We start from the raw sequence: 26264 nt of genomic DNA, 5'->3' as shown, positions 1-26264 counted from the left end.
TGACACACAAAATGGAATTTGTAACGAAACATAATACAGTTAGGCATGACACCAGGACCCCCCCCACTACCGCTTCCCCTCTAACCCCACCAAATAAATTGCGTGACAATATCATTGGATAATAATGGCCACAGCTTTATTGGAATAACGTTACAGACATTAACCATTACATAACCAATTTCAACCTGTAAAAAACAAGATACCTGTTTAGAACATAACCATAACATTGACATGTAATGAACGACATGTATGTAACATCCCTAACCAGAGCCCCTGTCAGTCTGCCCTTCCATAACATATCCCACTGTCCTCCAGCCGCCCAAGGCCCTGGCTCGGAGGGTACCCCCACAAATCCAGGCTCCGCAAGCCACCAGTTAAAGGAAGAGGCCCCTTTACCTCAATCCCACCATCCCCTTCTTGAAGGTTTGCCAAGATTCCATCCACACTCAATGGTCACCCACCTTAGGGGTTAACCATCCCACAAATCCCTTAGTATATATATAACAGCACCGCTTCCCGCGGCAGACTGACATGGGCCCGCCGTGCTGTGACAGTACCTCATCACCTATCAAGATTATTACCCATTTGATGACTCCCCCTCCAACTGTTTATCTATCTGCATGGGCCCCCTTTTTGTCCCTGACGCTCAATGTAAGCCACCATCTAGGGAGGGCGGGTGGGCAACTTCTCCTTTTGGCTGCTTTATTAAAATGGTGGCTATCCCAGCCTGTCCACTACCTAAAATGGCCTCTGCCCCTCCTCCCCCCACTGGCCCCCCTTTTCCCTGGCTATACATTACTGAGCCCCCCGCGTAGGGGTGGGCCCATGTCATGCTGCCCCTCCTCCAACCTGTTCAGCTGCTATCCGTGGCATTACATTAGTGTCATTTCTTATCTTAGAGGGTAGTAAACAGGAGCAAGGGAGAGCAGGGAGTAAAAGGAGATGTCATTAAAAGCCATATATAACCTGTATATAAAGGGGAAGGAGTGAAACAAAGAGTTGATTCACAGTTGACTTGGGTCTGGTCCATTTGTCACCTTGTGTTGTGAATGTATACTTGGTTCTACAGATATGGGATTTCTCGTCCAGAAAACCAACACAGGTATGGGACCTGTTTTAGGATTGTTCTGCCTCCAATAAGGATTAATTCTATCTTAGTTGGGATCAAGTAAAAGGTACTGTTTTATTATTACAGAGAAAAGGGAATCATTTAACCATTAAATAAACCCAATAGGGCTGTTCTGCCCCCAATAAGGGGTAATTATATCTTAGTTGGGATCAAGTACAGGTACTGTTTTATTATTACAGAGAAAAAGAAAATCATTTTTTAAAATGTGAATTATCAAAATGGAGTCTTCTGGAGTTGACCTACCCTAATTCAAAGCTTACGAATCCATCTTCCATAGAGTCCATTTTAAGCAGATCTTTAATTGCAAAACAGTACCTTGGCTACCATCACATACCAACAATCTATATTGGTGGCATAACAATTCTGTTGAGTTTATTTAGGGGGTGATTTATCAAGGTGAAGAAATGGGATTCGTTATCCCGAAGCCTGTTATCCAGAATGTTCCAAACAGCGTCGGACTGGCCCACAGGGATACCAGGAAAACTCCTGATGGGCCCAGGTGTCAGCGAGCCCTCCTTCTTCTAACTATTTGGCTTAATTCATGGTCATTTACTATTTCTTTATGGGAACAATTTGACTAAATATAAAGAAGAATAGATTATAGTACGTAAAGGAAAAAACTAGGAAAATATAGAGGTTGAGTGAGAAGTGGTTGAAAAATAGTTTGAAGAGTGTGGGCCCACGGTCTAAAGCTTTCTGGTGGGTCCCTGGCATCCCAGTCCGACACTGGTTCCAAATGACAAGAATCTCATCCCCCATTGACTCCATTATAAGCAAATAATTCAAAATTTTTAGAAATGATTCCCTTTTTCTCTGTAATAATCAAAGAGTACCTTGTACTAAGATATAATTAATCCTTATTGGAGGCAAAACAATCCTCTTGGGTTTGACTATTGTTTAAATGATTTTTTAGTAGACTTAAGGTACAGAGATCCAAATTATGGAAAGATCCCTTATCCATTAAAACCCAGGTCCAGAAAATTCTGGAAAAGGGGGGCCTATACTTGTATTGTTAGTAGGAACATTTTTAAAAAAAAATAACAAGTAATACCATATAATTTGGTACAGTTATGGCATGTAAGTAAAACAAAATGTACTTTTATATGTATTGACGACTGAAGGGATGTGTAGAGAGCTAAATAGAAGCAAAAAATTAAGCAATTTATTTAATAGACATTTTTCAACTGCAAGGCTTGACAGTACTGTTGAACTTTTGTAGTGGGCTCATGGGACACATAGCATTTTCCTGTTGGGTATTTCCTCTGAAATGCCTGTCGGCCCCATTGCCACCCTCAGCCCAGTGACAGCCAGTGAGACCGGTGACAGGTAGAGAAATGCTACCAATAGCTGTAGGGGCTGTTTTACTTTTCCTGCAACATAAATAACATTTTGTGTCTAGACAAAGGAATAATCTACACAACCCATGTAACAAGTGGAATAAATGTTTGTGTTTGGCTGCTTTAATGACCTGTCAACCCCAAAGCAACAACCCGTCACTAATCACTGCCTACTGTATTGTAAAGCCTAAAAATCTGAGGGAGCACCACAGAGTGTTATTCGTTATTGTTTTTTCCTTCTTTGCGTTTGCTGCACAGTAGAATAAAAAGCTGAACTTTAAAGGAGAATTAAAGATACAAACACTCAGGGGTGCCAAAATGTTAGGCACCCCCTCACCCCCAGTGATTATAATCACTTATCTGATACCCCGGCTTGTGATTTTAAAGAAGAAGTAAAGGTACCATCACTGGGAGGTGCCAATATGTTAGGCACCCCCTCACCCCCAGTGATTATAATCGCTTATCTGATACCCCGGGCTGATTCTCCTGTCTATGTGCCACTTTCATCTGCCCAGTAGAGTAAAAAGCCAAACTTTGACAAAAAAAGCCGCCTTTCTCCCTCTCCTGCGCATGTGTCGGCTTGTGGGGAAAAAAGACAGGAGGAAGAGGATCACTTGTGCGCGGGAGCACCAGCCTGGGGTGTAAGTTAAGCAATTACAATCACTACCTAACATTTTGGCAATTTGATGACATATTAATATTGACACAACACGCCCCCTTGAGACTTCAACAACACTGGAATTGTGGGAAAAATGCTTCATCAAGGGGGAAAAGATTGTGTTTGAAATTGCACTTTGATTGGCGCACTTGCGGAAGTAAATGAGCCCTAAAAGCTAAAAAAAAAAAAAAAAAAAAGGCAATGGAAAAAGCAGGAAAAACTAAAAAGGTCAAGTACTATTTAGGTTGGGGTCACAAAAAATAACAGCAGTTGCACAAGGAAATGCCATTAAAGGAGAAGGAAAGGCTAATAAAGAGTTAATCTGAAGCTGCAGGCATACCTTCAGTTCTCTCAATAGTGCCCTTAAGTCTCCCCATATTTCTCCTGTTCAAATGATCAGAAGCCAAACGGGAAGAAAAAACGCTGAACTTTGTAAAGAAAGTTCCCATAATGCCTCAGTCCTGCACCAAGACCAGTGTACATGCTCAGTTTGTAAGACTATGATGAAGCTTCCTGCTGATTGGCTCAGATCCACATTCCTAAGGGGGGGGAGGGAGTTCTTAGCATTCTTGAGGGGGGGGGGCAGGAGAGAGGAGAGAGCTGCGTGTCTCTGGCACAGGAAGACAGACAAGACAAATCTTTTGACAGATGACTCAGTGCAGCGTTTCTGTGAGTGCTTATGGCTGTATTTACATAGACCTTTCTGATAAAGCTTACTTAGTTTTTACCTTTCCTTCTCCTTTAATTAAAGGTACGTGGGTCTAAAGTTGCTCCTTGTACTTCGGCACAGTTCTCCGATTGCCTGTTTGTTACAAAATTCCATTTCAGACGCAAAGACATTATTTTGACTGGTTCATTGGTTCATCAGCTGAAAAAATTAGGGCATTTAAATCCCACACAGACTCCTCCTCTTTCAGACAAGCCCCGCGCCTTCAGACAGACTGATTTGGAATTGCGCCTGTTGGCAAAGTCGGCTGCTGTTATGAGATATCCTTTAATATACCATGCATACAATTATAATTGCAAAATTCTGTTTCCTACAGGTCGTTATCTGCTTCCGGCTGGGGCAGCACAACAAGTATGGTCGGCATCGACGGAGGCATCCAATCTTGTGCGTATGCGCAGCCAGGCCCTCGGGCAGTCGGCACCGTCCCTCACAGCAAGCTTGGTAAGTCGGTGATTCCAATAGGGACGCAAACATTCTGTTGGAAATGCCAGTCAGTTGTTCTGCTACATGGTAGTACATTTTCATCAGTCCCACCTTGGCTAGTCACATCACTAAGACAGCCTTGTGGCAGTTTTCTAGCTTCTTTAAAAATGGATTGTTTTATGTGATTGTTTTATTGGTTTTTATCTAAGCCTGTTGGGTTACCTCAGGGGTATTTTCCTTATCGAATGCCTAATGATTTTTATGGTATCATTTTTGTTAATAAATAACACTGTCTACTTTAATAATTAATGCTACCATTTAAAATGGCATCATTGAACCAATAAATGCATTGTAGCTGTTATATTGTTGTGTAGCAGCCATTTCAGTGCATTGTACCTGGTCCTGAGCTTTCAGAAAGACCCAGCACTTCACAATGGGACTGGTTTTAGATAAGCTGTTGTTTCTCATACTCACTGTAACTGGAGGAGTCATGGCCTGACTTGGGTGTTTTACTATTGATTGCTATTCTCCATCTACCACTAGGTGGCATGGGACCATTTTAACAATGCAGGGGTCAGGGTGCTGTTATAGTATAAATATATATTAGGGATGTGCAGGTTGTCAAAAAGTTGTCCCTAACTAGCCTGCTCCCAATCTGAACCAGCAATCTACATGAGCACCCATAAATATAGGCTGCCAAAAGCAAATGTCATCCCAAACCCTCCTGACCCTTGTGGGGGTTTGGACATCAATCAAACTTGCAGTACAGCAATATAAAGAGCCTATGTCACATGGCTGAGGGCTCCTGGGAAACAAAAAGTATGTCTAACCCCATTTCAAACTTTAAAATTTATATAAAAATATATTTAAAAGTGGATTTTAGTGGATGTCGCTACTCTTGGACATTAGACACTAACTAAGCCACCTGTGTTGGTATGTAGTCTCTGACCTCCATCTTCTTTTATTCCTCAATGATATTCTGTGCATTTGCTTTTGGCTTTTTATGGTGCACCCTGTCAGTGGAATATATTAGTAGTTTCAGACTCTCCTCCATGCGTTAATCTTTCTCTTTTTCAAAATCAGTTGTGCAAACCTGTAGCCAAACTCATCGACGTGCTTCCTGATGCCACATGTGGCGTTTTAAACGCTGCGTATTTTCTCAGCCTAAAAACGCCACACAAGCCACACAGCCCCTGACTATGGCGTTTTTCAGCCTAGTACTGGTGACGTAGCAAATCCCGTTTCCATGGTGCTAATAGTGCGAAATAGTAAAAAACGCTGCGTATTTCCGCTAGGTCTGGCAGCTGCCTTTGTGTATACATAGGAATAGGTTGCTGTGCAAATACTGGCGTATTTCGGCAAATGCTTGAAAAATCCGTGCTAAGGCGTTTTTTAGTGTATTTACGCATTGTGTGGTTTGCTTCGAGTCTTTTCAAGTTATTTCTATGGATGATGATATTGTGCGTTTTTCAGCCGCCGAGAGAATTAGAAAATACTCAGCGTAAAAACGCCACGTGTGGCATCAGCCTAATATCCTCTTGGGCAGCATCTTCACTGCTTTCTGTGTGTGTCTTGTTGACAACCATATTTTTTTTTTTTCTTTCTCCTTCCCTTTCTTTGCGCTGTACAGTGCTCTAGAATATGATGGCACTATATTAAAGTGCAATAAAAATAAATGTATGTCTTTTGAAGCTTCAATTTACTTATGGCAGATGGCATTCCAGTCCTGTAATTTTATATGTTCAGATAAGTGCTTGTAAAATGAACTATATTGAAGCAGCTGGTTTATTGGACATCACTGCAGGCCATTTAAGAAACATATATCTTTATGTAATTTAATTGTGATGTGTCTTCGTGTGTATTTTAGCCTTATCGCCTCCTCAGCTTGGAATCGCAAGGCTTTATGGTAATCCATGATCAGGTACAGCAGGGTGACTAACTGCTAACAAACATTCTGTGAGTGCCGATTCAATAAGTCTCTCCTGTACAGAGCAATAACCACCCTCAGCTCCGTGTTCCATCAAACAAATGCCTTTTATCTTTGGAAAATGAGTCTGCAATTCCGCAGCTAAGAGAAACATCTCATTATTTTGCTTCCTTTGCAAGTTGTGCTGATTATTTTGGAACTTAAACCGCCGAGCAGTTCATCTAGTGCTGCCAATGATGGGAAGAAACCATGTTAAACAATAAATTTGTATCCCTGGAAAAGAAAGAGATGCCTATTATTATTAATATTATATATAATATCATTTATAGGAGAAGGAAAGGTACAAACTCAGTAAGCTTTATCAGAAAGGTCTATGTAAATACAGCCATAAGCACGCGCAGAAGTCCTCTATCAAAAGAAACAGGATTTGTTGTCCCTTTGTTTTCCTGTGCCAGAGACACGCAGATCTGAGCCAATCAGCAGGAAGCTTCCTCATAGTCTTATACACTGAGCATGAACACCAGTCTTGGTCGTGGTGCAGGAGTGAGGCATTATGGGAACTTTCTTTACACAGCTCAGTGTTTTTTCTTCCTGTTTGGCTTCTGATCATCTGAACGGGAGAAATATGGGGGAGACTTAAGGGCACTATTGAGACAACTGAAGGTATGCCTGCAGCTTGAGATTAACTCTTTACTAGCCTTTCCTTCTCCTTTAATATCATTTTCAGGCCATGTGTGGTCTCCGAATTATCACCCCAATAATTTTCATACCATGGCAATCAGTCGTTTAGTTAATCGGACAGATTAGAACATACACAAAACATGCACAGATTTTATTGTATCTGACAATATCCTTGGGGGACCTACAATGCATTTCCAGGAAGCCACTTTTGTACGATTGGTGCCTGCCAACTATTTCATGTACAGAACATCCTCCCATTTGTTTTTTTATAGCTTTATCATACAACTTCAGTCTGAATGTTGGTTTCAGATCATTGCATTTAACATACGATTACTAGTGGAATGTTCGCTGGAAGAAGAGTAAAATCTGAACATGTATGGCTAGCTTTAGGGCTGTGGCACACGAGGGAGATTAGTCGCCCGCGACAAATCTTCCTTGTTGCGGGCGACTAATCTCCTCGATATGACATCCCACCGGCGAAAATGTAAATCGCCGGTGGGATGGCATATCGGGGAGGTTAGTCGCCCACAACAAGGGAAATTTGTCGCGGGCGACTAAACTCCCTCATGTGCCAGAGCCCTTAGTCTCCTGTAATGAACTCCTCCTTATCTCTCAGTGTGAGATAATATATATACAGTGGTGTGAAAAACTATTTGCCCCCTTCCTGATTTCTTATTCTTTTGCATGTTTGTCACACTTAAATGTTTCTGCTCATCAAAAACCGTTAACTATTAGTCAAAGATAACATAATTGAACACAAAATGCAGTTTTTAAATGAAGGTTTATGTTATTAAGGGAGAAAAAAAACTCCAAATCTGCATGGCCCTGTGTGAAAAAGTGATTGCCCCCCTTGTTAAAAAATAACTTAACTGTGGTTTATCACACCTGAGTTCAATTTCTGTAGTCACCCCCAGGCCTGATTACTGCCACACCTGTTTCAATCAAGAAATCACTTAAATAGGAGCTACCTGACACAGAGAAGTAGACCAAAAGCACCTCAAAAGCTAGACATCATGCCAAGATCCAAAGAAATTGAGGAACAAATGAGAACAAAAGTAATTGAGATCTATCAGTCTGGTAAAGGTTATAAAGCCATTTCTAAAGCTTTGGGACTCCAGCGAACCACAGTGAGAGCCATTATCCACAAATGGCAAAAACATGGAACAGTGGTGAACCTTCCCAGGAGTGGCCGGCCGACCAAAATTACCCCAAGAGCGCAGAGACAACTCATCCGAGAGGCCACAAAAGACCTGCAGGCCTCACTTGCCTCAATTAAGGTCAGTGTTCACGACTCCACCATAAGAAAGAGACTGGGCAAAAACGGCCTGCATGGCAGATTTCCAAGGCACAAACCACTTTTAAGCAAAAAGAACATTACGGCTCGTCTCAATTTTGCTAAAAAACATCTCAATGATTGCCAAGACTTTTGAGAAAATACCTGGTGGACCGACGAGACAAAAGTTGAACTTTTTGGAAGGTGCGTGTCCCGTTACATCTGGCGTAAAAGTAACACAGCATTTCAGAAAAAGAACATCATACCAACAGTAAAATATGGTGGTGGTAGTGTGATGGTCTGGGGTTGTTTTGCTGCTTCAGGACCTGGAAGGCTTGCTGTGATAGATGGAACCATGAATTCTACTGTCTACCAAAAAATCCTGAAGGAGAATGTCCGGCCATCTGTTCGTCAACTCAAGCTGAAGTGATCTTGGGTGCTGCAGCAGGACAATGACCCAAAACACACCAGCAAATCCACCTCTGAATGGCTGAAGAAAAACAAAATGAAGACTTTGGAGTGGCCTAGTCAAAGTCCTGACCTGAATCCTATTGAGATGTTGTGGCATGACCTTAAAAAGACGGTTCATGCTAGAAAACCCTCAAATAAAGCTGAATTACAACAATTCTGCAAAGATGAGTGGGCCAAAATTCCTCCAGAGCGCTGTAAAAGACTCGTTGCAAGTTATCGCAAACGCTTGATTGCAGTTATTGCTGCTAAGGGTGGCCCAACCAGTTATTAGGTTCAGGGGGCAATTACTTTTTCACACAGGGCCATGTAGGTTTGGATTTTTTTTCTCCCTAAATAATAAAAACCCTCATTTAAAAACTGCATTTTGTGTTTACTTGTGTTATCTTTGACTAATAGTTAAATGTGTTTGATGATCAGAAACATTTTGTGTGACAAACATGCAAAAGAATAAGAAATCAGGAAGGGGGCAAATAGTTTTTCACACCACTGTATATATACCTAGCAGTGCATATTTATTCTTTATGGGTTTTGAGTTATTTGCCTTCCACTTATGACTCTTTCCAGCTTTTAAATGGTGGTCACTGACCCCAGCAAGTAAAAACTATTGCTCTTCCATTTTTATTATTATTTCTTACCTATTTATCTACCTATTTAGTCCCTCTACTATAATTAGGGGCACATTTACTAATCCACAAACGTCCGAAAAGCGTCCAAATGCATTTTTTTCGTAATGATCGGTATTTTGCGACTTTTTCGCGAATTGGTGCAAATTTTTAGAGCGCTCAATATGAAAAAGTCACGACAATTCGCGAAAGTCATAATGGCTATGCGATAGTCGCGACAATTCACGAAAGTCATAATGGCTATGCGATAGTCGCGACAATTCACGAAAGTCATAATGCCTATGTAAAAGTCGCGACAATTCGCGCAAGTCGTAACGGCTATGAAAAAGTCGCGACGGTGACAAAAAAATCACGAAAAATACGAAAAAGTCGCAAAATGTTCGTTTCCAATCCGATTTTTTCCCATACGGGATTCGGATTCGTGGATTAGTAAATCAGCCCCTTAGTCTAGTCTCTTATTCAAACCTCTGCCTGGTTGCTAGGGAAAATAAGAACCTAGCAACTAGATAGTTGCTGAAATACCAAACTGGAGAGGAGTGAAACAGAAAGCTAAATAACTGAAAACTGTAAAAATAAAAAAAAATGAAGACCAATTGCATATTGTCTCAGAATTCACTCTCCATCATTCTAAAAGTTAATAAAGGAAACTACCCTACACATTCGCTTTTCTTAAAGGGTAACAGCTCTGTAAAGGGTATTGAGTGTTATCTCATGAACCAAGGCAGTTTCTTTACCCTGTGAGAGAGAGATGTCTTAGTGATCTGACTGTGAGGCAAATAATCTAAAGCAAGAGCATTTCTTCTCAGATAAGATATTTTTAAGTAAATATTCCCCTGTAAAATATATATTCTCTGCCCCTTATGAAAAGGTTTGGCTTGCCATTTAAAGTGGCAGAACTAGAAATGTTTCTTGTTGTTAGTATGATTATATTGCACTATATGTTTTTTGCTCCTGTGGTCTTGGGGTGCCCACCTGTGTGAAATCAGTGTAACCCGCAACTGTACTGAAATCCTTATGGTTTTTTAGTTAAAGGACAAATTAAGAAGATCTGTGGTTGCTGTGAAGCTGCTGCGCTGGAAGAACAAGGGAAATGTTTGAGAATCAGTTTGGTTCTGTAAGGCAGCTGAGCAGTAAATATGGTTCCTGAGAAAAGGGTCGAAAGAACCTTCCTTGTTCATTGTACAGGTATTGGGCCCCTTATCCGGAAACCCATTATCCAGAAAGTTCTAAATTATGGAAAGGCCATCTCCCATAGACTCCATTTTAATCAAATAATTCACATTTTTTAAAAATGATTTCCTTTTTCTCTGTAATAATAAAACAGTACCTTTTACTTGTACAACGAAGATATAATTAATCCTTATTGGAGCCGAAACAGTCCTAAAAACCCCAGGTCCCGAGCATTCTGGATAACGGGTCCCATACCTGTACAAGTGAATAGGGAGCTCTATAAAATATGTATTTGTAGCTGATTATACATCAGAGGAGAAAGATGCTGTTGTTGGCTGTGCTGTCAGTAATTGTGATCAGCCTACAGACTGTAATATATTATCTTACTGAGCTGTTAATTAGCAGCATGTCCCAGACAGTGGCAGCAGGAGCCAAAATAAAATCTCTCAAGCAAAATATTTTGATAACTGATATCTAGAAAAGATGTTGTGCTTCAAGGCACTTATAGTCTGAAATGTCTTGGGGTGACAAGATCTTCTCAAACCTCCTAATTAAAAACAAGTTTGTATTTAGCCCTACCTGTCACAATCCATGAAGTCAACAGTGAGCCCTTATTTACTGCTGAAACACCTTAGAGGGGAACTCCACCCTAACACAACTTGAGATTTTTGAAAGTAAACATAATGTCAAGCAACTGTGCAATATACTGTACATCAGTTAAAAAGTATACATCAGTTCTCTAAGCTTGCCCCCCTCTTCTCCTGGTGATCTGGCTAACTGTAACAGTAGCTGACTACCCTCAGCCTGCCTTTAGCCTTCCTCCTCCAAATCCCACAATTCCCTGCACACGTGATGTCAATAAGGAAAGGAACATGACAGTGCAATGCATTGTGGGTTATGTAGTTCCTGCATGCTGTCTGTAAGGTGTGGAAAAGTTGTTACAATTTGTAACATCAATGTTTTAGTCCCTCCTCCCCTGCCAGGATTTCAAATGATGCAGAAAGAGAAGATCTGTTCTGCTGATGGATTCCAGCATATACAAATGGTATCTATTTATACTTTTTAAAAGAACAGATTACAGTGATATAGGTATATTAGGGTTTCTCTGTGTGGGGCTCGGTGGAATCACTGGTGGGTTGTACTCACTCACCTGATACCTGGGCTTGTGCTCCTGTTAGCAAAAAAAGACAAACCAGGCCTGGGTACATGCATGCCATTCTTCCGCCTTCTTTCTTCACGTTAGCTGCACATGCGTGTAAAGTCAAACACTGCACTTTAAAAATCGTCTTTATTTACTGCGCATGCGCGGGCCCCGGGATTGCTGCAAAGGGAGCAGAAAGGAAGAGGATCTTTGGTGTCATTTTCTGCTAATAGAAGCACCAGCCTTAGGTATCAGGTAAGTGATCTTTATCATTGGGGGTGCCTAACATATTGTAACACCCCCCCCCCTGTGAACCAATTTTGAATGCAGTAGTCATGTTTATGTCCCCTTTCTTTCCCCCCACAATTCCAGCGTTGCAAACAGACTATTGTGCAGAATACTTTTTAAAGTCTGTCTGGTGTCATTTCCGGTGTTTGGCGTGCTGTGCCGATTGCGCTGAGGGAACCTTGGAACTGCTGCCTGGTGCGGTAGTTTTAGGGTTCCCCTGGATCCCAAGTAAGTTGTAGCTTTCCCCTCTAATTCTAGTAAATTATTGTATGTCCTCCTGCTGTATGGCAGGTCTCTGTTTACACAAGAAGGGTGCCTTAAATGAATGAACCTTCTACCCGTGCCAAACAGTCCAGCTCAGCTGATGCTGTTCTGTATCTGTATCACTCATATTGGTTGCCATTCCCAGTTCTTATAATAACTTTCTAGGGCATATGTGTCAAGCTGGCGGCCCGCGGGCCACATCCAGCCGGCATGTAATTGTATCCGGCCCGCTGTGACACATGTGCGTAGGGTTGGCGCACGCATTCGCCGTCGCGGAGAGCTGGCGGGAGAAACCGGCGCGGCGCAGAGTTCTTGCGCTTGCTTGATATTTTGGCTGACACAGGTACACGGGGCAATATGGCTGCTGACACAGGTACACGGGGCAATATGGCTGCTGGCACTGGTACATGGGGGCAATATGATGGCTGCTGGCACAGGTACACGGGCAATAATATGGCTGCTGGCACAGGTACATGGGGCAATAATATGGCTGCTGGCACAGGTACATGGGGCAATATGGCTGCTGGCACTGGTACATGGGGGCAATATGATGGCTGCTGGCACAGGTACACGGGGCAATATGGCTGCTGGTACATGGGGGCAATATGATGGCTGCTGGCACAGGTACACGGGCAATAATATGGCTGCTGGCACAGGTACATGGGGCAATAATATGGCTGCTGGCACAGGTACATGGGGCAATAATATGGCTGCTGGCACAGGTACATGGGGCAATAATATGGCTGCTGGCACAGGTACATGTTCGGCCCGCGACCTAAAGTGTGTTTTGAATTTTGGCCCCCTGTGCAATTGAGTTTGACACCCCTGTTCTAGGGCATCCCTCCCTGATGATACACAGCCTCTAAATAACATGCCACATCCAATAAACACAACATAGGGGCCTTCGGATGGACCTGTAGTTCACAGAATCGTCTGCAGCGAACGCTAACGATGCTGAGAGCAGAGCTTTAATACTGCAAACCATTAAGGGAGCGGGGAAACTTTCCCTCATTTTCACTTTGATGATGGGACGCTGTGAAGCCACAGACCAGACTAATTAAGAAAAAAAATCTAGTTTCCCCATTATTTGAGTGGCTATATGGCATCCTTCGGCAGCAAGTCTGCTTAGTGTAATGTTTACAGCCAGAACCAAAATTGTTCTACGGGGCAAAGATCGTTTCTCAGGATGTATCCTAATGAGAACACGGCAATAATTCATCTATAGAATAATGCCAGCAATGACATTTAGTGGGAGCGGCAGTACAGGGGAAGCGTCGGTTATTCTAAGAGCGTATGAACAAATAGTTTTACTTTTAAAAGTGTCAGTTTTCCTAAAGACTCCAGGGAATTTATGAGCGAAAGCCGTGATATTGGTCTCTCCCTCTCTCCGCACGCACGGAAAATAGCACTATTTTATAGCTTGCCATTTAAATGGAATTCTCTTTAATTGCAAATTACTGACAAAAGAGATCCATAAAATGAAATACTCTCCTAATAAAGGCTCCGTGGCAGCCACTGTAAATTTCCTTTGCCCTGTTAACGCCGTCATTGGTTTCAAATGTTACTTAGAATAACATTAATATTAAAGTGTGTTTATAGTGTTACCTGCGAATCGCTTCCATTCTGCGCTACATTACAAATATGCCAAAAGATAAGCGCATATTTAATGGCGTGAAAACAACTCAGGTTTTTTCAGGCATAGAAAATTATGTTAATCTGCGCACTGAAATTTTATTTTGATTGGAAGGAAGTGATCCACTAGGTGGCAGAGATGTAAACAAATACCCTGGCATCCTGACAAAACAATCCGCGGTGATATATTACTGTCTTTGGTTCAGTATTCTGTATCCGCTCCTCGCAATGTCACCAGGAGAAAACACTGCTAAATATACTGTATGCATTGACATACTGATACATAACTATTATTCTGTGTTTTTTGGTACAGTCCCCAGATTGGTGGAAGCAGAAAAATCTAAAGCTAGGTTTGCCATCTTTTACCAGTAGAATTACAGTCCCATAATGAATAAAACGATTGGAGACTGATTTTCAGTATTTATGTTAACCCCTTGAAAGGCAACTAAAGTGCCATTAGTTCAGAGATATCTCAAGATTTTGTTCTTTTATTCATATTATTCTCATTGCCCGTTATTGACTTAGCACCAACATGTTATGCATTAGTTATTACTTCAGTCCTTGACCCTGTGCGGCTTACAGTCTAATCCCTGGTCTCATTCACCGAACTTTCCTGTATGTTCTTTTGAGTATGTGAGGACCTGGAGGAACCCCACACAGGCATAGGTAGAACACACAGACTCCATTTGGATAGTGCCCTGGTCAGAACTGAAGCCAAGACTCCAATGGTATAAGGCAGATATGTTAGGTATTCTTAGTAGGTGAGCAAGGTGGCTAAGCAGGCTGTGCACATTAGAGTTGGGCAGATAACCGATCATCAGAGAAGAGTGGTGGGAGCGTATGTAAGGTCTGTCCAACTGGGGCAACAACCCAAGTGCTGTTACAAGAGAAGTATAGTGTTTACTATTGCACAGCAAGTCGGGGCTGCTTGGGTTGTCCCTTTGTTTCAGGTGTGTTTGACTGGAAGCTGAAGATGCTTCTCCTCCAGGGTCAGATTGGGGTTGCAGGGCCCACCGGGGCTCTGCACCACCAAGGGAAAACCTGTCATGAGCCCCCAACCCCTTCCCTCATGTACTTTGTTCTGCCAAAATGTGTTTTTTTCTTCCTTAATATGAGCCCCTGGCTCACCCCAAATTTGTCCTAAACTTACCTATTTTCTTCCTGAATCTGCTCTATAACTCGCCCTCTGGCAGTTTTTGCATCATGGCTCCGCTCCTTTATGTCATTACCCACCCTTTTGTGTCTGCCCACCACCGACCAGTTACAATGAATCCTCTCCTGTTGACATCACAGCATGGCAGGACCAGGACATGTGTAATAAGAAACTGGAGCCCTGGAAGCTGTACTGGGCATGCTTCAACCAGGGCAATGGAGCAGGAATCCAAAAGCCAGAACTGGCCCAAAATGGAGTAAAATGGAACTCTGATTGGTAAATAAAAAGTGTAAATGATCAATATGCCATTATTAATTGTGTCCTGTATCCAGAAAGCCTAGAAGAAGACAAACTCTGCCCTGTAAATGTTATACTGTGAGTTTATACAGGTATGGGACCTGTTATCCAATATGCTCAGGTACTGGGGGTTTCTAGATAAGGGGTCGTTCTGTAATTTGCTTCTCCATACTTTGTTTACTAAAAAATAATTTAAACATTAAATAAATCCAATAGGTTTGTTTTTCCACCGATACAGATATTTTAGTTAGGGTCAGGTACAAGGTAATGTTTTATTATAGTGAAAAAGGAAATCATTTTTAAAATTTTGAATTATTTGATTAAAATGGAGTCTATGGGAGATGGCCTTCCTGTAGTTTGAAGCTTTCTGGTTAATAGGTTTTGGATAACAGATCCCATACTTGTATATTAAATTGATCTGTCTTTATTATTTATTTATTATAAGTATAGTATCTTCTCATTTGCCTATAAAAATAATGCACTATTTTTCCATCTACTGGAGACAATCTATTTCTTACTTACACATCACCGCTGCCGTAATATATGCACATGTTAATTACAAATAGTATTGCTTTCCACAACATTTGTGTGCGTCGCTGAAGTAACGCCTGCTGTGCAATTAATAAGGATGAAGTCACTTTGGCAAGATCAAGATAAGTCTGACCTCAAATTTGAAGGTTGACAACTCCTAGGTGCTCATCCCTCGATTAGCTAATTACCTGCTGTTAATGGCATAAACACACAATGTTTAAAATGCAGTTTCAGTTCTGCGATATATATGAAACATAGATAATTTATTGTGTGCAATGTCTCACGCCCCCCAGAGTCTGCCCCATGGGAGTGGAGTTAGTGATCTGGCAAGGGCTGCTTTTTGCAGACTCGCAGTTGGTTTGGGGGTCAAAAACATGACTTGTCCTTGGAGCTGGCAGACATGCAGTGAATCCTAAAATATTTGGCTTTGTTTTTCATTAATGGGGACCTGCCACTCAGACATAAAGAGCTGTATAATAGTCATTTTCAAATTAAACATGAAACCCAATTTTTTTTTTTTAATTAAAACGTCCAAACCTCTTACCTCTCAGTTATCAATCCTATATTGCTTTCCCTGCCTCTATGCACCAAAATAACTTGCACTTTTATTTCTGATGTCTCTGCCCTCGCCACATGCCCCCCTCTCCTCACTATCTATTACTCCAGGCACCCAAGTGCCAGAGTCTAGGGCATGAGTTTTTTGGGCAGTAGCCCTCAGGTATCCATACAATAGATCTTTTTAATACAATAGATTCACTTTTTAAAACTAAAACTCACCCAACTGCTGCCTGAGACTTTCCCTGTAAATCCAGTGGCAGATCTGGGGGGGGGGGGGCACATCGGGGTCCATTGAATGCTTGCACCTTCCTGTGTACTAGCATTTCATGACTTTCGCTATCCCTTTTATATCTTTTTTTATTTATAATTCAAGTAAATTGGAAGAGATATGAATTTCCTAGGAATAACTTGGTTTTGGATCACCCCTGGCACTCCTATCATGATAGGCTATTCCTCCATTTTCTTACAGTTTCTCCTCCAATGTGCACATGTGCAGTGATGTGACCCCATCAAAATTAGTCCACGCCCACTTTCTGGCAGTGCACTGTGAACTCCAAAAATTGTTGGTTAAAACATGGTGGAAAAACCATTACAAGGCCTTGAGTGTCGGAAAGGACAGACCCTTTACCTTCATTCAGATGCCCAACGCTTAATGATGGATCAAAGCTGGACTCCCACCTGTCTGGTTTTTAGAAGGGATGTCCCTGATGTTTCCAGCCCCGCCCCCTGCCCAGGTTTCCTCACCATACTTGGTTACTACATCTGTATTTCTACTTTGGAAATATTAGTAAGAAATGTGCCTTGTCATAGTGCTCTGATTTACGTGGGACAGTCCTGAACCATGCAAACCAATATTGGGGAGGGTTTTACTGCAATGTGGCTGTATCTGTATGTGAGCAAGGTGGATGTGGTGTGGCTCAAATTCCCTTGCTTTTAAACATTAAAGGAGAAGGAAAGGCATTTTGACATTTTATTGCTAACATATTAGTCAAAATAGTGCAAGCTAGAATGCTATATTTATTCTGCAGAAAGCTTTACCATACCTGTAAACAGCCCTAGAAGCTCCCTGTGTTTCAGAGCGCAGCTGCCATTTTAGCTTGGTCTCAGCAACTTTAGCTCTGGCTGCTGGTAGCTCAGATTACAGCAAAGTTGGAAGGGGGAGAGAGGAGAGATGGGAGTAGGGAGGAGGAGAAGGGAGGGGGAGAGAGGAGCAAATTAAGCAGATTAGTGCTGTGCCCTGAAGGAAGTGATACCGAAGAATATGTGGATACAAAAGAAGAAAATAATTGCTGTGTTTCTTTTGATAGAGGACTTTGACTTTGGACTTTTCCGTGAGTGCTTCAGGCTGTATTTACATAGACCTGTCTGATAAAGATTACCTTTTACCTTTCCTTCTCCTAAAATGTTGGAAGGTATGTGTATATATAGTCTCAGATCTGTATATACAGAGATCATGTTTTGCACACCTTTCTGGCATGTGTTTTTCTCTGTGTATTTATTATAGTGTATATGCAGTGATGGTGGCTTACTCACTATAATAAAAATGCACCCTAGTGTTATAATGCAGCCATACCCCCCTAGACAAATATCATGTTAGATATATGTGTATCAGAAGTGCATTTTCCTATGACTATATTTTCCCAGGTTGCTCAGGCTCCTGTATATTGACCAATGATCAGTATTATCATTGTAAATGTGATTTGCCTAATAAACTGTGTATACAGCAGGGCATTGCAAAATCATGTACTCTTCAAAAGTGCTTAATTTCTTGGTGGGTAAACAGAGCAGCTGATTGAGACGCTCTTGCCAATTTGCCCGAGGTCTGCTTGGCAGTAAAAGGTTATTGACAAGGTTCATCCTCTCATAGAGGTCATAATCCGACTTAATGGCTTTTCTGTCTGGTCCACATAATACTCTTTGAATTTACAAATCAATTTTCATTCCAAGATGTGAAATTCCTTTTTAACAGTGCATACAAAGGAACAGTTATTAGCCAATTACGTTTTCTGTTTACCTTTGCCAGTGCTCAAATATAAAAAAATTTGCTTTGTTTACCCAGGGCAGCCGCAATCTGATAAGGAAGAATTAAGCCCAAATTGCTTTTTGCATTTCTGATGCCGAGGTGCATGATTGTGATTTACATAAGATTTTATAGGTCTGGCTCTGGGCTTTACAGAAAAATAGTGAACCGTTCATTGTAAATGTAATGAGATTTACCGGGAGTATTAAGAAAACAGAAAAAAAAAGGTCTGAAGCACAGACGAAACTGAGGATATTTTATGTCCTAACCATTCTCCTCCCAGGAAACATATATATGGCATGTATGTAGTATCTGTTACGCTGATATCTATTACTTGCACCCATCAGTTGTTTCCTATTCATTGTTTACAGTCGCAGTTAAAAGACTACAGTCAACCTGTTTCTTTATCAGATATGGACAGGTTTCTCCTTAAGCTGGCCATACATGCACCGATACTATCGTACGAAACTCGCCGATCGCCCAGGTTAGAAAATTTTGATCGGGCGCCATAGAAGGCGCCTGACCAAAATCTGCCGTCAGGGCTGAATCGGCAGAAGGAGGTAGAAATCCTATTGTTTCTACCTCCTTATCTGCTGTTTCAGCCCTGACGGTGTGTGGCGGATCTGATGATGTTCATCGTCAGATCGCCACGTGTATGGCCAGCTTTAGACTGAAGCTGTATCCGCAAATAAACAGTACTTGACCGGTCTTGCAGCATTTATAGGAAATACCCGGTGAGCAGGCAATGCTTGGCAAAAAAACACCTACATGACATATACTGAAATTAACTTGTGGTTAATCAGCTGCATATGTATTGAACAAAGACCTATGGGATAGCTAGGTTTGTACAATAGGATGGATGGTCCTCATTTAAGAAGATTTAAATATGAAGCACCAATTTATTTATTTATAGATCACACTCTCCTTGTCATATTAACCCTCCATATGCATTAAAGGAGAAGGAAAGGTAAAAACTAAGAAGTAAGCTTCATCAGAAAGGTTTATGTAAATACAGCCATAAGCACTCGCATCAAAAGAAATACAGGATTTTGTCTCCTTTTTTGTAAACATGTTCTTGGGTATCTGACTTCCTCTCTCAGAAAAATCATTTATTCCTGGGGCCAGAGTCTGCACAGTTCTGTCCTCTCTTCCTTCTCCTGCTCCCCCCCCCACATAAGAATTCATAAAACTCGCTTCCCCCACCCTTAGGAATGTGTGATCTGAGCTATAACAGCTAGAGCTACAGCAGGAAACTATGAAGACCAAGCTAAAATGGCAGCTTATAGGGCTGTTTACTCAGGTATGGTAAAGCTTTCTGCACTAATGTGGCAAATCTATTGGCAGTAAAATGCCAAGATGACTTTCCTTCTCTTTTAAGTGGGAATATGAGACACATATATCCAATTATGAAAACCGCAAGATTTTTTTTTGTTTGTTTTGGACTAGGCATTACTATTTTAAGCTAGTAAATAGATCACAAAACCTTCATCTTTTCTCCTATGTCTTCTTAATGTCATCATTGCCTCTGTTATGGAGTTTTTTTGGTTTTCTTCCCTCCACCTAAAAGATTTCAGTTGATTTTCAATTGAGTGGTACAGTTTATAGGTCACATTAAAGGTGGAAAAAGTTCTGAAATGATTTATGTTTGTCTCCTTTTTGTACGGCACAGGAACCTGACATTTTATCAGGGGTGTGTAGACTTTTTATATACATATATAGAGCACCTAGCAGAAAAACTCATCCTTTCCCCTGCCACTAAAAGTGTTAAAAGAATGAACGTTTGGTTCCTTATAAGAGCCACTAGTATTATACAAGGCACAGGCTAGATGTTACAAAGCTTCAGAGTAGGAGAAGGAAAGATATTTTCGTTAATAAAACAGTGTGGCTTACACTTTCACTGCTTTGCGTTATCTGCTTTAATGCCTTTATTTGTGTCAGGCCGCTTTAGCAGTCTGAAATGAAATGCGTAGGCTACCAATACATTATTTAGTTTAGTGCGCTTGTGTTTCATTTCTGATATACCATAAATGACAGAAGGCCATCTTGGGTGTTATGAATTTGGGATGAGGAGGTCTTCGAAGTCTTGCTGGGCCCATGAATATCATTCACGGCAGAAAACAATTTTTTTTCATAAAATTGTGCCGAGGAGCTAATTAATTATTGATAGACTATAAAATTTTGAGAACTTTGTGGATGTGAGAAATACCTGTTTTATTTTTGTTTTTCTTTTTTTAATAATAGTGTCTTAAATTATAATGTTAAAATATCCTTGTTGTTTGGGTTTAATTATTCCTTTGCTGCTTGTATTTACCCCCCTCTCTCTATGCTACGTCCCTAGGAAGCTTAGCCCAACAATGAGCTTTTAGAACTCATTCATTTTACTAGCTTGCATTATTATTAATTCTATAGTTTATGTGCAAAGATGTAACGTTTTCTACATAGCTGGTGTAACCAAATAGAAAACAGGATGACCAGTAATGAAATAGTCAGAAACGGGCTGGCCGACTTATTAAAACCGCAGGGGTACAGGCTGTCCTTGCCTTGCTTTACTGTCCTGTGAAAACTAAGTAGAGATTGAAGTTTATCAGGTTTAATCTTAAAGATGGACTTTTGAACACAGATCTGTCTAGGCTTACGCACACATAATTTGAAAATGCACAATATACCGATACCTACCTCACCTGTCATTCACATGAGTGGAAACTGCCTGTCATGGCTAGCGACTAGTGATTTTCAGGCTGTAAATAATCAAATGTGCACTTGTGGGCCAAAAGGCGACTTTCATTCATAGCAGGAACAGGAAGCATGGGCAGTACTGGGTGTTTCTATGCTTTACACAGATTGCCCTAAAAAGGACAGTAAATAGGTATATAATATAAACTAATACATGTGGTTAAGAGAGCCCTGCCCAAAAGAGCCTATTATCTGAGAAAGTGAATAGATCTTCCAACAAAACTTGTAGGGAGGCCAGAAGTAAATATACTTTTTGCCTATTGTTTTAGTTGAGAAATGTGTATGGTTTTGTTATTTCTTGCACTAAACAAATCTGAATATGAATATGAAGGTGAATGTAAAGTCACATTCAACTTCTGGTTCGTATAAGCACAATTAAGGCAAATCCACTAGTTCACTGAGAAGCATCTGTATAAACAAACCCCTCTCTTACCCAAACAAGAACCTTTTCTAGATAAGGAGAAGCTCACTATACAAGGGATTTTCTCTGAAATAGATATGGAGTTTTCTTTCAGTTTCAGATATTGCCCAGTGTAGTTTTAGAAATAACACAGACAAAACATATGTTCAGCCCGAATTAAACTTATGTTGAAAAAAGGGGCTTATACTGATGTAGGTTTGATATCAGAATGTGCTGGGCATGTTGAAAAAAGCATGAATGATACAAAATATATGAAGTACTGCAGTAAAACCTCTTTAGTTTATTAAACTGAAGCTGCAGCCGATTTAACCTGACAATTGTGTTAAACTAGTTTCAAAATTCTTAGGGGAAGATTTATGAAAGTGAGATTAGAGCTCACCACAGAAAAAAAATCACCCACTTCCCATCCATTCCTATGGGATTTTTAGAAGATTTTTTTTTCAGTGGGTGAAAGTCTAAGTTCAACATTTGAGAAACACACTTCTGAAAATCCCATCGGAATGAATAGAAGATGGGTGAATTTTTCTGCAGTGAGCTCTTGTCTCAATTTTTCATATATCTGCCCCTTAATGTTATTTCTGAAAAAGATCTCTCTAAAGCAGTAACTTCCGCAAACATAATATTTCTGCTTCTTTTATCTAACAAAACAGTTCAACAAAATACTGAATTGTTTTGTAAAGCACTGTAGCATTATATGGGTTAAAATAACCTTTTATTAAGTGGTTTTGGGATCAATAATTGCTTCTGTTTAAATTCTTTAAAACTGTAATTAGTTGCTGAGAAACGGTAAAATATTGATGTAATTAGGATTAAGGATTAAAGACTGGAACCCAGGGAACAAAGAATCTGTTTAAAGAAAAAAAATGATGATGGATTCTCCCACGTAGCATTTCAGTTTCCCTCTTCCTTGAATATTAGATTCATTTTAATTAATAAAATTGTTTGTAGAATTATGGAAAAACTGTTGGGAAATACAAGATGACAGCATTAAAGGGATTCGGTCATGATTTTATTACTAAAGTAGCTGTGTACATTGCAAATAATCTACCATTTAAAATGTTGTTCTTGAACCAATAAATTTATTTTTTTTAGCTGTAATATTGGTGTGTAGGCGCCATCTCAGTGCATTGTGCCTGAGTCTGAGCTTTCAGAAGGAGCCAGCACTACATTTTAGAAATGCTTTCAGGTAACCTATTGTTTCTCCTACTCCCATGTAACTGGAGGAGTCCCAACCAAGACTTGGATTTCTTACTATTGAGTGCTATTCTCATAACTACCACTAGGGGGGGCATGGAAGCTGGCTGCTGGGGGGGAGGAGTGACATCACTTCAGCTTGCAGTATCACATGGCTGAGGGCATCTAGGAAAATAAGAATATATAGCCCCTCAGCAAATTTCAAAATTAAGAATAAAGAAAATCTGTTTGTTCATGTGAAAAACAGATTTCAATGCAGGATTCTGCTGAAGGAGCTTTATTAGGGTTGCCACCTCTGCTTGCTTTCTTAGCTGGGCAGGGGGGCAGGGAGGAGGCGGGCTGTGATGTCATGGGGTGGGGAGGAGGAGGTGCCGTGACATCACGCTGATCGCCGCGTAGTTGAGTCCTGCCTGGTTTTCCTAATTTGGGAAACTGGGCAGGAGGGTTCGACATGGCTAACTCTTCCAAAAACCAGGCTGTCCAGGTCAAAACCGGACAGGTGGCAACTCTAGGTTGAACCCAGAGCACAAGTCTGATAACCGCTACTGTCTATTGAAAATTCTTTGCCTCTGATATTTTAAAGGAGAAGGAAAGGTAAAAACTAAGCAAGCTTTATCAGAAAGGTCTATGTAATTACAGCCATAAGCACTCACAGAAACGCTGTACTAAGTTCTCTGTCAAAAGATTTGTTGTGTCCGTTTTCCTCTGTCAGAGACGCCCAGTTCTCTCCCCTCTCTTGCCCCCCCCCCTCCCTCAAGAATGCTAAGAACTCACTCCCCCCCCCTTAGGAATGTGGATCTGAGCCAATTGGCAGGAAGCTTCCTCATAGTCTTACAAACTGAGCATGTATACCGGACTTGGTGCAGGAGTGAGGCATTATGGGAACTTTCTTTACACTGCTCACAGTTTTTGTGTGAAATATGGGGAGACTTATGGGCACTATTGAGAGAACTGAAGGTATGCCTGCAGCTTGAGATTAACTCTTTATTAGCCTTTCCTTCTCCTTTAACATTCTGAAATAAAAGGGGCACAGAGGCAGAGAAGGCTTTAGCAGATCTAGTTACACAAATTCGAATTTTGATAAATCTGCCTCCCAAACAATGGGATTTGCACTTTAGTATAACATTGCCTGCTCGGGTCTAGCAGTTCCATTCCTCAGGTATTTGTTTTTATTTCCTATAACACCATCTTTGCACAATTAAGCTCTGGGCTCTTGTGACTGCCAACATTATCATCTGTATCTTTAGTAGCCTTTGGATGTAGTGAAATCTGGAATCCAAGCCAAATGCATAAGTGATAAATTGACAGATAAGTGTTCTTTGTAGCAGTGAATTGAATGTAATATTTGTAATCTGTTTTTATTTACTAGATATGTGATTAGTATTCAGCAGCGGCATATGCGCATGGAGAAATTAGTTTTCTATAATAGGATGATAGCTTGGTGCGAAAAGATAAATTGCTTGATTCATTATGTTGCACGTTTGATACAAGGTTTTATTTTTAAGACCCTGGGGCAATGGCTTTAAAATTGGAAAACATGCACTTGTACAGTTTCTTAATCCAGTTTTTTCCTTTTATTGAAATATCATTATAGCTTCAAAATGCATTGTTTTTGTATTTTGGGGTTTCTTTATAAGTGCTAATACTGTAGGAATCTTAATAAAAGCAAAGTCATGACCCCCAACCCAACTTGTACCCCACTGGCTTATACCCCCTGACTGGGTATGATTTTATTCAAAACACCACCTTGCCCTTCTTGGGAATGGTTGCAAATAATTATCTACCCCTCTCACTCTCCATCTGGCTCTAAAAAAAGTAAACCCATGGGGCCTCAAGCTATAACTAGTTTAAAGGAGCAGTTAAACCCTGTAAAGATTCCAGGTTGTGCAGAAAATAGTTTTTGTCCTATTTTAATCATGAAAGATCAATGGATTTTGTTATTTCTTGTGCTAAACAGGAAAACTAAAAATAATACCATGTTTGGTTTTTGCAAGGTACATAACAAATGAGTAACAACAAAGGGGTAACTATATACTTTGCAGTTGCATCAGGTGCGACCTTGTAGCCTCAATTGTTCTGAAATCATGGGAGAAAACACTGCATTGTGGGTAAAAAACATGGCACTTGATGAGTAAATGAGCACTTTTTTGTGTTTTATGGCAAAGCTGAAGTGATGGCTATCTGATATCTATCAGCAAACTGAAAGAACTATGCAGGGAACTCATCTGCCATTTGCTTTGTCTATTTGAATAGTCACTAATCTTGTAGCAGAACCTCCCAGAGCCATATGAAGCATAGGCTTGGGGTACTTTCTTTGAGGATAGGTCCACCATCTTCATACACAGATTTCCTGTTCTTCCCTTGCTGCTGTCCAGGGTTGTTTAAACTGGTCCAAAAAAATCATAAATTGTACTGTACATAGTAACTGTCCTGGGCTGCCTCAGTAAATCTGTGGCAACTCTGTGAATGTCGTGGTGGGGTGCCCAGAGAAATAGTGCCTGAGGCTGGTTCATTTTTTAAGATATTTATTGCCACTCTGCTGTAAATAACATGTTCCTATTCCTTTAATACTTTGTATAGCCAAAAGGATTGAAGGCTTCTGTTCCCTATAAGGGAGGGAGGGGCCTTTAAAAATAATCCATGGCATACTTAGGTCCCTAATTCAGGTTGCTACATCTGATCCTTCACCTCACTGGGAAGGCAACATTGTTTGGGGGACCCACAGACAAATAAGGAGACAACTGATGTGAGAAGTTGGGGGTTAGAAGCTGTATTTGCTTAGCTCCTTCCACTCGTTTACTCATGATGTAGGAGTAGGTGAGGGCAATGAGAGTAATAGCTAGAAGCCACTGGGCACCCACTGTGTTTATTTTTTGTTTATCCTCTACCAAAATACACATTAGATGATAACGTAGAGGGTCGGTAGTATAAGCGTAAAAAAAGAGAAAAAAATAAATTTGAGTGGAGTCATGCCTACCCAAGCAGCATTTTTTTCCAGACTCGGCTTAACATTCCAGTTCTAATTGGGACTAGATTCATGTCCTCAAGTTTTGTTTCATTGGCATCTTGATGGGATCCCTCCATGTGCTACCATACATACATGTACAACCTTTCTGTGAAGTCTCTGCAGCACATTCCACATCAGCATTCCGTTACCCACGTAATGATCACTTCTTATGTCGGTGAATTTTGCCTAGCTTTACCTTTTGGCTCTGTAGTTGTGCAGCAGGGTTAAACATAAGGTTGCACTGGTTTCAAATTAGAAGACAGAAGAGACTGACAGGTGCTAACTTTATAGGAACAGCATTGATGTCTGATAGTGTGGAGGAAAGAAAATGTGTGGATTTTCACTGGTTTAAACAAGCAGTAATGTTCCATGCAGAACACATGCTCTTAAGGGATAAGTACCTTCAGGAGTTCCCAGATTCTCATTTTTTGAAAGTTTTCATGTATCCAATTATAGCGACAAGAATTCGAAAAATGCATTTCAGCATTTCCTTGGAAAGCACCAACAGTGACCCCATGAAAACGCAAGGTGTTCTTTGTTGGTGAAAAATATCATTGCTTTATTTTTTTTATTTTTTTTCTTAGCTGGAGCTCATGTTCATTAAAA

The 26264-nt window shown here is 40.7% G+C and overlaps 1 protein-coding gene across 3 annotated transcripts in view; it reads left to right on the top strand.

Moving 5' to 3' along the window:
- The window catches only part of mast4 (microtubule associated serine/threonine kinase family member 4), a 294389-nt gene that overhangs the window by 63302 nt on the left and 204823 nt on the right, over positions 1-26264 (top strand). For all 3 annotated transcript variants that reach the window (XM_002934204.5, XM_012967214.3, XM_012967220.3), the window contains exon 3: positions 4168-4292. In XM_002934204.5, the coding sequence (XP_002934250.3) occupies positions 4168-4292 (125 nt within the window). The remainder of the gene's footprint in view (positions 1-4167; positions 4293-26264) is intronic.

The sequence above is a fragment of the Xenopus tropicalis genome, chromosome 1, assembly GCF_000004195.4.
Source record: "Xenopus tropicalis strain Nigerian chromosome 1, UCB_Xtro_10.0, whole genome shotgun sequence".
Taxonomy (NCBI): domain Eukaryota; kingdom Metazoa; phylum Chordata; class Amphibia; order Anura; family Pipidae; genus Xenopus; species Xenopus tropicalis.
Note: the sequence above shows the minus strand (reverse complement) of the source record. Positions and strands in the feature narration are given on the sequence as shown.